We start from the raw sequence: 13,774 nt of genomic DNA, 5'->3' as shown, positions 1-13,774 counted from the left end.
CTTATTTCTTCAGTTTTACGACACAGCCTTTTACCCAAAAGCCCAAAACATACCTAATGACAGCCTCAGTGAGTCACTCATTCATGTATGTATCCAATATGCACTGATTGGTCATTTTTGGATGCCCAGGGCTTCCAAAAGGTAAAAGGTAGTTGTTGTTGCTTAGTTACTAAGTGGTGTGTGTTTGGCTCTTTGCGACCCCATGGACTGTAGCCCGCCAGGCTCCTCTGTCCATGCGATTTCCCCAGGCAAGAATACTGGAATAGCTGGCCATTTTCTTTTATTAGTGGTCAAATTTCAACCCACCTCAGAATTCAATAGCAAATGTGGTATCCAGAGAATTATCAACTTAGTGCCAAAAAAGAAGCAAGTCTTTTTAAACATTCTAAAGCATTATTAACTCTTTGTTTGCAGTGTCTGTGGGATATGAATATGAAATGTGCCCAGACTTTATTCTCTGGGAGAAAAGGACAGTTATCTTACAAGGTTTCGAGATGGATGCTTCTAACCTAGGCGGCTGGTCACTGAATAAGCATCATATTTTGAATCCTCAAAGTGGTAAGCACATTTTACAATATTCATTAATATTGTTTTCCTAATGTTATATACATATGTATATGTAATATTTACTGCAGAAAATTTGGAAAAGTACAAGGAAAAAATTATTTATAACTTCACCACCTAGAGATGACCACATTATATTTCTTTTCAAATGCAATCATCTGATTTCAGATTAGTGCTAGTCAAGTGAGACCTCTTCACAAAGTTAAATGAAACTGGGTTTTCAGAATCATCTATCATTACTGCTCTGGCCTAAATGATTAACCAGTTTATCCAACCTTGTAGCCAACTTTTAACAACTGGACTAATAATTGCCATATTTCGTGTGATCTAAGACATCGATTTTAAGTATGTGTGTGCTTAGTCGCTCAGTCATGTCTGACTCTTACAACCCCATAGACTGTAGCCCGCCAGGCTCCTCTATCCGTGGGATTCTCCAGGCAAGAGTACTGGAGTGGGTTGCCATTTCCTTCTCCAGGGCATCTTCCCCACCCAGGGATTGAACCCGGGTCTCCTGCATTGCAGACAGACTCTTTACTGACTGAGCTACAAGGAAAGCCCACGATTATAAGTATACCATTATTTTATGGAAAATACTGCCAGTTAAACAATGACACACATTGTTTGCAAGATACATGCTTACTCCAGAGATGTTAAAATGGGAAGTCTCTTAGAATTAATGAATCATATGTGTCATACAGTTTTCAACAGGCTTTAGTGAACTCTGTCCCATTTTAAACACAACAACCCTGCAGTGTGGCCTTATCCTCGTTTAGAAGGTCAGGAATCCAAGGTTGAGTCACATGACTTTCCCCCAGGGCTCACAGTAAGTGGCCAGAGCCATGTACTCTCTCTACACCAGTTTTTTTTTTTTAATCCATATAAATGTCAGTATATGCAGTAAGAAGCAAGGTATAGAGTAAAGGGATAGCAATGGATAGTGGTGAAAGAGGCAGGAGGAACACAGGGAAGAAGAGAAAGAATCTGGGGAAAGAGTACAGCTCTGGACTTCACTTAGTTTTAAGCCTCCTGAGTCCTGGACTTAGGGAAACCAGGTCAAGCAGTGAAAATCCATACATGCTCATCTTCAGTCTTTGCCTTCCTTGGACCACATTTCCTGCTGTCACTGTCACCTCGTTTGTAATTTCGATGTTAAATCAGAAGAGACCACAGGTGGCCCTTAGCCCATGCTTCTCTCAGACAAACTGATTTTGCTCCCCTGGTTATAAAGGCTTCATCCAAGTCCCTTCACCTCCTTTTGCTGGGAAACCTATCATTGGTGTTTCCACCCAGCATCATTTGAACATCTGCTGGTAAGTTTTCATTATGAAATCATCTTCCTTTTCATCTAAAGAGGCAGATTCTCGCCAGTCTATGTCTGACGCAGGATGCAGCATGCTTGGGGCTGGTGCATGGGGATGACCCAGAAAGATGTTATGGGGAGGGAGGTGGGAGGGGGGTTCATGTTTGGGAATGCATGTAAGAATTAAAGATTTTAAAATTTAAAAAAAAATAAATAAATAAATAAAAAAATAAAGAGGCAGATTCTGAGCAGCCTTTAGTAGGATGTTGTTTTGTTGGAGACGCGAACGTACTGAGACAACTATACCCTTCCATCCTTGTATCTATCTGACCTTTGGGAAACAGCTGGCTAAGGCAGGGTTCTCTTGTAAGGCCATGAACTGACTAAGGCGAAGAGATCCATTTTATAACCACACCTCTGGTCTTATTCATGTGCACTGTAGTTGAATCAGCCAAGCCGACGAGCCCCACAGGCTGGGAACTTTTGATCACCTAAGCTAACCAGGTTTGCTTCAACCATAGCCTGAGACCACTTACCAGAGTTCCAGTGGAGGACCCCGGAAGGTGAAGGAATCCACTGCCATATGCCTCCCATTACATGTCCTTCCCCTCTTTCAAGGAAAACTGTGAATTCCCCTTCCAACTGTTTGTTTGTTTAAGAGCAAAGATTCAGGCACAGATATAAAATGTCAACCCTTTTTCTGTTGTCAAAAGGAGAATCACAGTTTCAAAAGTATAAAAATAAAAGGGCAGATGCCAGTTATTAAATTATTAGGTTTTTTGTTTTGGTTTGAAAGAGTTTGACATTTTAAGCAGCCGTTTCTTTTCCACTCACTTTTATTGGCTGGTATGGATTGTCTCTTTCAAATGCCTGTCATTGACATTAAACACAAAGTGGGAATGACCTCAATCGAGCCAGTCCCCAGCTGTGTGCTCCCAGTCCTATATTCTCTTACCATTGGAGGCTGAAAAATTCAGAACAGATGGAAGCCATTCAGAAAGTTGGCTTTGGGGGACCCCTGATTTCCACAAATGTGTTCTTTCCACCTCTAATCCACCAGTAATTCCTGTTTAAGGTAATAGGTATCAAGTTACTTCTGAGAATCTTTTTCACAGCTTTATTGAAGTATAATTTATACACCATAAAATCCACCCATTTTAAGTGTACACTTCAATAATTTTTAGTAAAGTGTGGAGTTCTGCAACTGTCACCACCACAGAGTTTTAGAATATTTTTATCACTCCAAAAGATCCCTGGTACTCATCCCAGCCCCACTAAATCTACTTTGTCTGTTTCTGAGAATTTTATCCTGAGAAAGAAACCTTACTTAAGACAGACTTATTTAAAGGAAGATTTGTTCATTTTATCCAGGGCTCCCCAACCTCCAGGATCTAATGCCTGATAATCTGAGGTGGAGCTGATGTCATAATGATAGAAATAAAGTCGCACAATAAATATAATGCGCTTGAATCATCCTGAAACCATTCCCCCTCTCCCCCCAGTCCCTGGAAAAATTGTCCTCCATGAAACCGGTCCCTGGTGCTGAAAAGGGTGAGTTGATATTATCTTTATCAGCTCATTTGTAGGCACACAATACGGTGTGCCTACACACGCATAGGACAGGTCATGCCTGCCAGGAAACAGGGCTGAAGCCAGCACTGCCACTGCCTTTCAGCCTGCCCTTGGACACCAGCACCTCTCTTGGGACATTTTGGGAGTCTAAATCCTACCCACAAAGGCAGTTTTAGAAGCAGGAATGATGAGTGTGAAGGAGCAGCTTTGAAAGGACCAATTAGAAAGCAACGCACTCTCCCCGGGCAGGTCAGGCAGTCTTTTCTGACTGATTAAGGCCAGAGCCTAACTCTTTAGGCACCCTGCTTTTTTGATCTGAGACAGATAGCAGATTAGAAACAAGAATCTATCTTCCCCCAATTTCTTCTCACTGGTTAAAAAGACACCTGTAATTAAATTGGATGTCTGCTGCCATTCAATTCTGCAGTTTTTCTTTGCCTCCAAAATCATTATGCAGCGGGTAGTTTCTAGCAGGCAGCGTTTTCAGACCATTTGTCATTTCAGTTACAGCAATTGTATTTACCTGACAATTAGCCATTGGTTGTGGAGCATTGTTTCCAAATATTATGTCTGATATATCAAAATGGTTCTTATTTTCACTGAGATTAACAAAGGAAACCAACTGGGAACTTGCGTTTTTCAATATTATTCCTTCAAAATACATCTTATTAGTGATTGCAGAGAGTACATATTTATTTCCTGAAAGATAAATCAGTTCTTTAAAATGATGCCAGTTGAGTATTTAAAATTATTAGAAAAAAACTATCCAGGGTTCTAATTGGGTAATTGGGTGTAGTCATCTGTCTGAAATAGATCAAGAATTTCCTTTAACTTAACCTCCAAGATAAGCCAGTAGTTTTTTGGCAAATGGTTTTACTGGGAGGGAAAGTAAATTTCCATTGATCACATTGGCATGTCTCCCAGTTTGTGTTTATATCCTCTCAATCAAGTCCTAAGAGAAATATTTATTGTGTCCCTTGTTGTTCATAAGCCTGAAAAATGGTTTCTTCTTTGAAATCAGTATAAAGCACCACCCGCTGGCTTCCAAGGGGAATTTTATTTCAAACTTATTTATAAGCTTCAAAAGAAGTTCTGAGCAAGGTAACAGGAGGATATGAGTCGTGTGTTTAGAAGTATGCTTAAATTATTATACAACAGACTTGACTTTTTGGCAGAGAAAAGGAAAACTTGAGGGAGAAAATATGCCACAGGCCCCCAGCCAGTGGGGTTTCTTTGTTAACTGTAAACAAGACACCCAATCCTTAGCAGGAAGTTGGCCTTCTATAAATAATGTGTGTAGTCTCTGGATCATTTGATTCTGTTTTCAAAATGAGCATGTGTGGCAGAATAAACTGGAAAGGAGGCAGCAGTAATTGATCAAGATTTCCAGGAACATAAACAAAATATTTTCAAAGCAACCTTTTGCAGAAGAATTGGTGTTAAATCATTGTTGCTAGATGGTATGCCCCGGTTCTATGTAATGGAAGGTTAAACAGATTCTTGAAACAACAAAAACACCCTTCAAAATGATCTATTTTTCCAGGGCAATACAAAAGGGGTTTGCCCATTTTTGTTTTGATTGCTTCAGCTTTAAACAGGAATGGTAATTTCAGTACACGGGCACTTTAGTACCTTGCATGAAAGCAAGACATCAATTGTTGAGATGTAATCAGAAAGTACATTGCCTTATGTTTTATTTCCTTTAATCATTCTTCTTCTTTGATGGAGTACTGGGCTTTCTAATAGAAAAGAGGAGTTTTAGAATTGCAGGCTTAGAAGAATGGTTTAGAATAGCCATCTTCAGTTTTTAAATTGCCAGGAGCCTGGTAATAACATGTCATTTTGAAGGTAATTGTTAACTATATCATTATATTGATATAAAAAAATGGATATCTATCTGTGAAAATAGATGTTAATAGCAAATCTGGTATTTCCAAGCCAATAATTGGAAATATTTTTGAATGATACACCCTGTAGTGCATTGCTGGAATACTGACATGCTAAACAGTTGGTTTCCTCATTTATTGAAGAACATATCATAGTCTCATTGGTAGGATATTCAGTGAGCGACCATCAGGAGATTTCTTTTCAATGATGTTGTGCAACTATCATGCCAGTTCTCATTCACTTTCTCCCAATTCATTTAAATTGTGATATTGATCACACTGCAATTAAGTGTTTTGGGGGAAATGAAATTCTATCCTATTAATCTAACTTAATTAACTATTCTAAATCTTGAGAAATTTCTTCACTGCCTAATAAAGTTATTAATAAAATTAATAAGAAAGTAGTGAGCCTCAAGATATCTATCTCATGGTTCTGCAATAAAAGAGCGATTTGTTTGGGGCATAAGCTCATAGCTGCTCCTGCAGATATGTTGGAAAAAAAAAAAAAGCCAGAAATCACCTTGGGAGAGAAAGTCAAATTACTTGAGATTTGAAATCCAAAGCCTATATAAGTATGGCATTTCTGTTTCCAGGTTCATATTTGGTTCCATGGCTTTGTGCATGTTTTACCCTCTTAATTTTTGCCAGTGACATTCCTATTTCAGAGTGATCAATGGTTTCTATTGTAGAACTGTGGGACCAAAAGTTGGAAGAAAACCAAGGGAGACATTTCAGGAAATGTTTAGGGAGAATAACAGGCAGTCCAAGGAGATAGATAGCAGGAGTCATAGGAGAAAAAATTAGACTGGACAGGATAGCTGCATTCATTCATTTGCTGTCAGCTGCTACAGCCTGACACACTGGCATGTCTTCTCACCACATGGATTTTTTTTTTTTACCTGCCCTGGCTCATTCTGGGCAGACTTGAGCTGTTTAGCACAGCAGTACTTGTTCCTTGGGTTTTCTGCCCAGGCTCAGCAGGTTCTCAAAATCATTGGGATTTGGACAAGGAAACTACGAGAGACTCAAAGCCTGTTTCCAACATTTACTGAGCACTTCTAATGACTTGGCCACAGGGATTGGCACTGAAATGCAGAAAAGAGTAAGACAGAGGAAGGAGTTCATGTTGTGATGGGGAAGATAGAGAAGTCATGAAAACTGTATCTTACATGTGGCAAGTGTCATGGTAGAGCTATGGGAAAGAAACTGTGCACACTCACAGAGGAGGGGATAATAAATTCTGCCTGGACAGAGCATCCAAGGGGAACTGGGCTGAGCTTTGGAGGATAGATTAGAGTTTCCCAAGCAAACAAAATGAGGAGGGCATTCAGGATGGAGGGACCAGCAAAACACAAGAGCAGAGAAGAACAGAAGCATGTGAAAATACTTGTACATAGTTTGCTGTAGCTGAAACTCGGGATAAAAATGAGAGGGTAATGAGAGGGGAGACTAAAGAAGGAGACAAGAGCCAAATCATGAAGGACTTAATCATAAAAATAAGCCATACAAATCAGGTATGGCTTAATCATAAGAAATGAGCCCCATATCCCATAAAGCAGGGGTCCGCAAGCCCTGGGCCACAGATCAGTACGGTGTGTGGACTATTAGGAACTGAACCACACGGCAGGAGGTGAGCAACAGGCAAGCGAATAAAGCTTCTCCTGTAGGGAGTGAAGCTCCCCATCTCTCACATTACGTCTGTGCTCCGCCTCCTGCTCAACAAACTCAGTAAATGTAATGCACTTGAATCATCCTGAAACCACCCCCCATTCTCGCCCCCATCCATGCAAAAATTGTCTTCCATGAAACCGGCCCCTGGTGCCATAGAGCATATGGAACTACTGAAAGGTTTTACTCCACATATTGAAATAATCTTTATTTATTTTTAATTGGAGGATAATTGCTTTACAATATTGTGTTGGTTTTTGCTATATATCAACATGAAATAACCTTTATGGCAGAAATATGGACAATAGTTTGGAGATGGGTATACACAGAAACCAAGAAACTAAGAAGTTAAGAAAAACTGAACTAAAGCAGCAGCAGTAAGAACAGAGACCAGGGAACTGGTTTAATATATTTGAAGAGATGGTGGGGGTTTAGTAATTAATTATGGCTAAAGAATGAGGAAAAGAAGAGCCACAGCGGTGCCCACATTCCCAACTTGAGTAAATACATGCCTGGTGATACCACTCAGAAGATCAGCAGAGAACATAGGAGAAAGAGCATGGTTTGGGGGGGGGGGTGGAGCAGTACAGAAAAATAATAAGTTCAGTCTTTTTTTCTTTCTCTTCTTTTTTTTAAAATTAATTTATTTAATTGGAGGCTAATTACTTTACAATATTGTGGTGGTTTTTTGCCAATACATTGACATGAATCAGCCACAGGTATACATGTGTCCCCCATCCCAAACCCCCCTCCCACCCCCCTCCCCATCCCATCCCTCTGGGTTGTCCCAGTGCACTGGCTGTTTCATGCATTGAACTTGGACTGGTCATCTATTTCACATATGGTAATATACATGTTTCAATGCTATTCTCTCAAACCACCCCATCCTTGCCTTCTCCCACAGAGTCCAAACATCTGTTCTTTATATCTGTGTCTCTTTTGTTATCTTGCATATAGGGTCATCATTGCCATCTTTCTAAATTCCGCATATATGCATTAATATACTGTATTGCTGTTATTCCTTCTGACTTACTTCATTCGGTATAACAGGCTCCAGTTTCATCCACCTCATTAGAACTGATTCAAATGTGTTCTTCTTAATAGCTGAGTAGTATTCCATTGTGTATATGTACCACAGCTTTCTTATCCATTCATCTGCTGATGGACATGTAGGTTGCTTCCATGTCCTGGCTATTGTAAACAGTGCTGCGATGAACATTGGGGCACACGTGTCTCTTTCAATTCTGGTTTCCTCGGTGTGTATGCCCAGCAGTGGGATTGCTGGGTCGTATGGCATTTCTATTTCCAGTTTTTTAAGGAATCTCCACACTGTTCTCCATAGTGGCTGTACTAGTTTGCATTCCCACCAACAGTGCAAGAGGGTTCCCCTTTCTCCACACCCTCTCCAGCATTTATTGCTTGTAGACTTTTTGATAGCAGCCATTCTGACTGGCGTGAGATGGTACCTCATTGGGGTCTTGATTTGCATTTCTCTGATAATGAGTGATGTTGAGCATTTTTTCATGTGTTTGTTAGCCATCTGTTTGTCTTTGGAGAAATGTCTATTTAGTTCTTTGGTCCATTTTTTGATTGGGTCGTTTATTTTTCTGGTATTGAGCTGCAGGAGCTGCTTGTATATTTTTGAAATCAATTATTTGTCAGTTGCTTCCTTTACTATTATTTTCTCCCATTCTGAAGGCTGTCTTTTCACCTTGCTTATAGTTTCCTTCATTTTGCAAGAGTTTTTAAGTTTAATTAGGTCCCATTTGTTCATTTTTGCTTTCATTTCCATTACTGCAGGAGGTGGGTCATAGAGGATCTTGCTGTGATTTATGTCAGAGAGTGTTGTGCCTACTGAGTTTAGTCTTAAACTTGTTGAGTTTGGGGTACCAGTGGGACATCCAAGTAAAGAGATGTAGTAGGAAATTGCATGTCAGGTGAAAACTCTGGACAGGAGAAAAGTTTCAACGTAGAGCTATGGGAGTTAAGTTATGAGAATGGATGAGATTTCCCAGAGAAAATGACTGCAGAGTAGTTTCCAGCATTTTCGTAAGTCGGTATCTTTTATTTCCTGCACTGATGATAGTGAGATATGGTCCAAAAGAGTGGAACATTCAAGTGCTTTTCTCTTATCTTTGAAGTGCATTCTAGTAGTATGATTTCTTTTTACCAAAGTAGATTACCTTTCTGATTGTGTTTTGCTAGGTTAATATTAAAATTGACTGATCCTCCCTTTTCATAGTTGTATAGAGCAGGTGATTTGAAGTCAGACAGATATGCACCAGGCATCAGAAGAAAGTCAGTCAGAGATGAAAAACCAGCCACAGATGATTCACAGAGCCCAAAGTGAACAGGAAATCATTAAAAGTTAGTCATTAAACACTTTATTGAGGCATTTAGAATCAACATTAAAGGGACTGGGTATATTACCCCATTTCATAGATGGACGAACTGAGGCAAAGTGTTATGCTGCCATTTGTTGTAGCTGTGCAGTTAAACAAAAGCTGGGGTGATGTGCTTCACTCTCAGGTTCTTTTATAGCAAGCCAAAGCTCCTTCCTGCTTTGAACAATGAGAGAGAATTTAAAATGTTGCTGAGAATATGGTGTGGTTATTTTTTAACCCTTTTTTTCCCCCTTGGATCTAGGAATCATACATAAAGGGAATGGAGAAAATATGTTCATTTCCCAGCAGCCTCCAGTCATAGCAACCATAATGGGTAATGGACACCAAAGGAGCGTAGCCTGCACCAACTGCAATGGCCCCGCCCACAACAACAAACTCTTCGCTCCCGTTGCCTTAGCTTCTGGCCCTGATGGTAGTGTGTATGTTGGTGACTTCAATTTTGTAAGGCGAATATTTCCCTCGGGAAACTCCGTTAGTATTTTGGAATTAAGGTAAGTCTCTTCTAATCTCTGTGTTTGCTTAGTGGATAAGGTGAAAGCAAGAATGAGGTAACAGGAACAGACAAGGCATTGCACGAAGGAACAGAAAATGCAGTTGCCATATTGTAGTACCGAGCTAAGATGCAGGGATAGGGCCAAAGACATAGGTCACCATGCCTACTCCCACTTGAAGAAACCTTTGAGCACTGCTTTGAAGAACCAGGAAGTGTTGACATGCCTGTATGTGTGGCCTTCCCTGAGTGCATTCCTGACACTGATGTGGAGCTCCATTCTGTCACTTGCTCAGGTAAGTCACTCAACCCCTGTTCTGCCCATTACAAAGACTGATCAAAAATACATAGTATTGATTCTAGCGGGTAGAGGTGTTGTCAGAGTCAAAAAGTACATTTTCTAAGTTCTCCAGGTCCAGTCTTTTGAAGTGGTCCGTTCATCAAAGGGAAAATGGCTGCCTGTGTTTACACGACAGTTGAAGAAGGATTAGTTTTTTCATCCTTAAAAGCTCTGATCCGTTGGAAAAAATGATTAAAGCATCCATCTTTAGACTTTCTCATTCTGTTTTAGGAATTTTCTTGAGAGGATGAAGTATTTTGACACCATTTAAAAGGAATTCATACCTTTTGGCACTGTCGTTCGTATTTTGGAGTTACACAGAAATAACAACTAAAGAGACCTCGACTTAATCATCTTTATTTCTCCCTTTCTAAGAATTATTGTTGTTGTTCAGTTGCTCAGTTGTGTCTGACTCTTTGCGGCCCCATAGAGTGCAGCATGGCAAGCTTTCCATGGCAAGATTTTCACCATCTCCCAGAGTTTGCTTAACTCATGTCCACTGAGTCAGTGATGCCATCTAACCATCTCATCCTCTGTCTTCCCCTTCTCCTCCTGCCTTCAGTCTTTCCCAGCATCAAGGTCTTTTCAAATGAGTCAGCTCTTCACATCAGGTGGCCAAAGTATTGGAACATCAGCTTTAGCATCAGTCCTTCCAATGCATATTCAGGTTTCTAAGAATATAAGGCACAAATATATATCCCCTGGAGTCCTAGAAAAGGAAGACATCCTCTCCCATCCCAAGAGGGAGAAACAGATCTGTTTCCCCACCTCTGGATAAACTAATAGAGCCTTCTCCTAATTGGTTGTGACAGTTTTATCCCTGACACATGCCTTCAGGACATGAGGCTGAAAATTTCCCTATGTTCCAGAAAACTTTGATGCCACCCTATAAACTCTTCCATAAAACAGTTCTTGCCTTGGGCATCACCTCAGTGACCTGAAAAGTAGTGACCAAGAACAGTGACTGGGAGAATAGAGACAGTGATAGAGCAACGTGTATGCACGGAGCACAGTCAGGACCAGTCAAATCACATGAAAAATCTTAGGTCATTTTCGTTTAACACTTATGATCACACAAACGTGGAAATCTGAATACATAAGGACATTCCTCAAAAGTTTTCAAATTCTCGTGCTTTCCTTTGGAATCTACCTCCCTTTTCTCAGACTGAGTCTTTCATACCTACTTAGAGAACTCTTCTAGTCCCAAACCCCCGTCCATTTTTCACATTAATTCACTCCAGTTTTAATACGTTTCTTAATTATAATTGCAAACGCTGTCATAGAGAAAAAAGCTGTTAAATCCCTTGACTGATAAAAAAAAGTAGACTGTAAAATTAAGATTTTATAAAGATAAAGCACATCTACAGAGTCTAAAGAGGTACTAATTCATAGCACCCTGCCCTAATCAAATGTTCATGTACCTTGGGATGTCATACCTCACCGGGATTTGTCATTACAAGCAGTGTATCCCTTTGGGCACCTACTTACTGGAAGATCAATGAAGAAGGCCATGATGGTTGTAGCCTGGATTTGGAAATGTTTTATACAACATTCTACATTGTCTTCATAATCCTAGGGATGCTCTCTCTACATGATGCCAAACATAGGTGGAGCACTGAACAATTCATTCACCATCTGAATGTTTCCAGGCATGCAGATATTGGCCCTTGCATACAGACCTTGTCTGGCTGACCCCATATAGCCAACCCTATAAAACCTATGTAACTAGCTCCTATATATTAATAGCTGCCTTCTCAGAGGGAAAAAACCATAGGATTATCTATAAAAACCAAAACTATTACTATAAAGAAAACCCAGCTAAATAGACTCCTTTCCCTTGTCATTTAAATGCAAATTTACCTAAGGTGGAGCAATTGTCATTCATTGAGAAGATTCTCTCTTGGTCAAGGGTCCTTAACAGTTCACAAATTTGCATTTTAGTCCAAAGTACCTTATGACCTTCCTTTAACACAAAGTCATTTGAAGAATAAAATAGAATAACTTGGACCCTGATTGCAAAGTGATTTTCTCAGTATAAGGAAAATTTAGTTTTGGACAGAGTGAAGTAGTTTTCAGTCCCTATTCCTTCTTGACTTCCCTGGTGGCTCAGACACACCATTTTCTCTCACTGCCACAGCTCTTCAAAGGCACAGGCGAGCACACACCATGAGCTCACACACCCAGGCTTTCACTTAGCGTGAGTCTGCCTAGCTGGCTCTTCTGAGCTGACATCCTATACAGCAGTTCTTCCTAACATTTTTCTTTAAGTTCTCAGACCTTTTTGAGAATCTATTGAATGTTATGGGCCTTCTCCCCCATAAATAAACACATTCACACAAAACTCAGCCATTACATATTTTCATTCTCTCCCCATATCTCCACCTCCCACCTCCCACCCTAGCAACTTATCCCTGTGGATGAAGCCCTTTCATAGACTCATGGTTAAGATTCCCTGCATTTCTTTCAAGGAGAAAAAATTATTCTTCCTTCTCTACTCCCAACACTCTTGTGAATGGCCATCGGAGAAATAACCTGATGGAATATAAATATATAGATATGATCATTTAGATGTAATTAACAGGTAACTCCCTATTTGATGATAGTCAAAACCATCAACCCAGTCTATGACAGCAAACATTATCTGTCATGTTTAATCGGAAACCAGTATAGTCCTTATTAGAGTCACTTAAAAAAAGAGTATCCTGACCAGTAGTCTACTCTGTACACTTTGCATCTTTCACATATGATTGGTGAATTTAAATATTTGCTTTATAACTTTTCCAAGTTTAAACTTTCTTGGGAGAAATAAGTTGACACAAGGTGGTTTTGCTAGCTTAATAACCATAATGTTCGTTGAATTCTACTTTATATATAGAGAGAGTTCATTTTGTACCAATTTTTGGTTGATGTTAAAATCAGTTAATTTAATCGCTCCCCCCCTCCAGCGCATATTAGTCATTTTATTTGGTTGAGTCATCTGTTTCCTTGGAAACACAGACTATATATAGTCACCATGTTAATTGGTTGCATTTAAAACTGAGTGGAAGAGCAATATTGTCAATAAGTTGTTACCGAAAAAAATAGAGAACATTCTAGATCTTCACTCTCTGTCAGGTTATTCATTATATAATTTAACTACTCTGTTTTCTACTTTTGTATCTATAAAATTGTCAATTTAGTATTTGAGCATGTAAGAGAATGCTCATCCTCTTACATGTCTTATACAGTTTAACCTGTTTTAAGATCCACAAATGTGTAGTTATCCGCCCAGTGTTTGATGACATCTTGAGAGGACATAAAGCTTGCCCCTACTGGGTGCCCTTCTATATTTCCTTCTCTTTCATCTTCTTGTTCCATTTTGGGCCACATTGAACAATTCTAGATGCCCCTTGACATTTCAAAGACTGGCAGACTATGGATTTTTCCTCTCAGCTCCACTGATCCAAACTGTCCCCAATTGAGTTTCTTTCATCTGACCTCAAAAGTGATTTCATTTTCATTGGTGGATGATCATCTATTTCCTCTAGCTGATCGCCCATTGGCTGAATG

At 39.8% G+C, this 13,774-nt stretch overlaps 1 protein-coding gene across 1 annotated transcript in view; it reads left to right on the top strand.

The window, feature by feature from the left end:
• Positions 1-13,774, top strand: part of TENM1 (teneurin transmembrane protein 1) — a 900,209-nt gene that overhangs the window by 770,040 nt on the left and 116,395 nt on the right. The window contains exons 22-23 of the mRNA XM_027963346.3: positions 415-558; positions 9,637-9,886. Coding sequence (XP_027819147.1) covers positions 415-558; positions 9,637-9,886 — 394 coding nt within the window. The remainder of the gene's footprint in view (positions 1-414; positions 559-9,636; positions 9,887-13,774) is intronic.

Source organism: Ovis aries, chromosome X (assembly GCF_016772045.2).
Source record: "Ovis aries strain OAR_USU_Benz2616 breed Rambouillet chromosome X, ARS-UI_Ramb_v3.0, whole genome shotgun sequence".
Lineage (NCBI taxonomy): Eukaryota > Metazoa > Chordata > Mammalia > Artiodactyla > Bovidae > Ovis > Ovis aries.
This window is presented reverse-complemented; position numbering and strand designations above follow the sequence as displayed.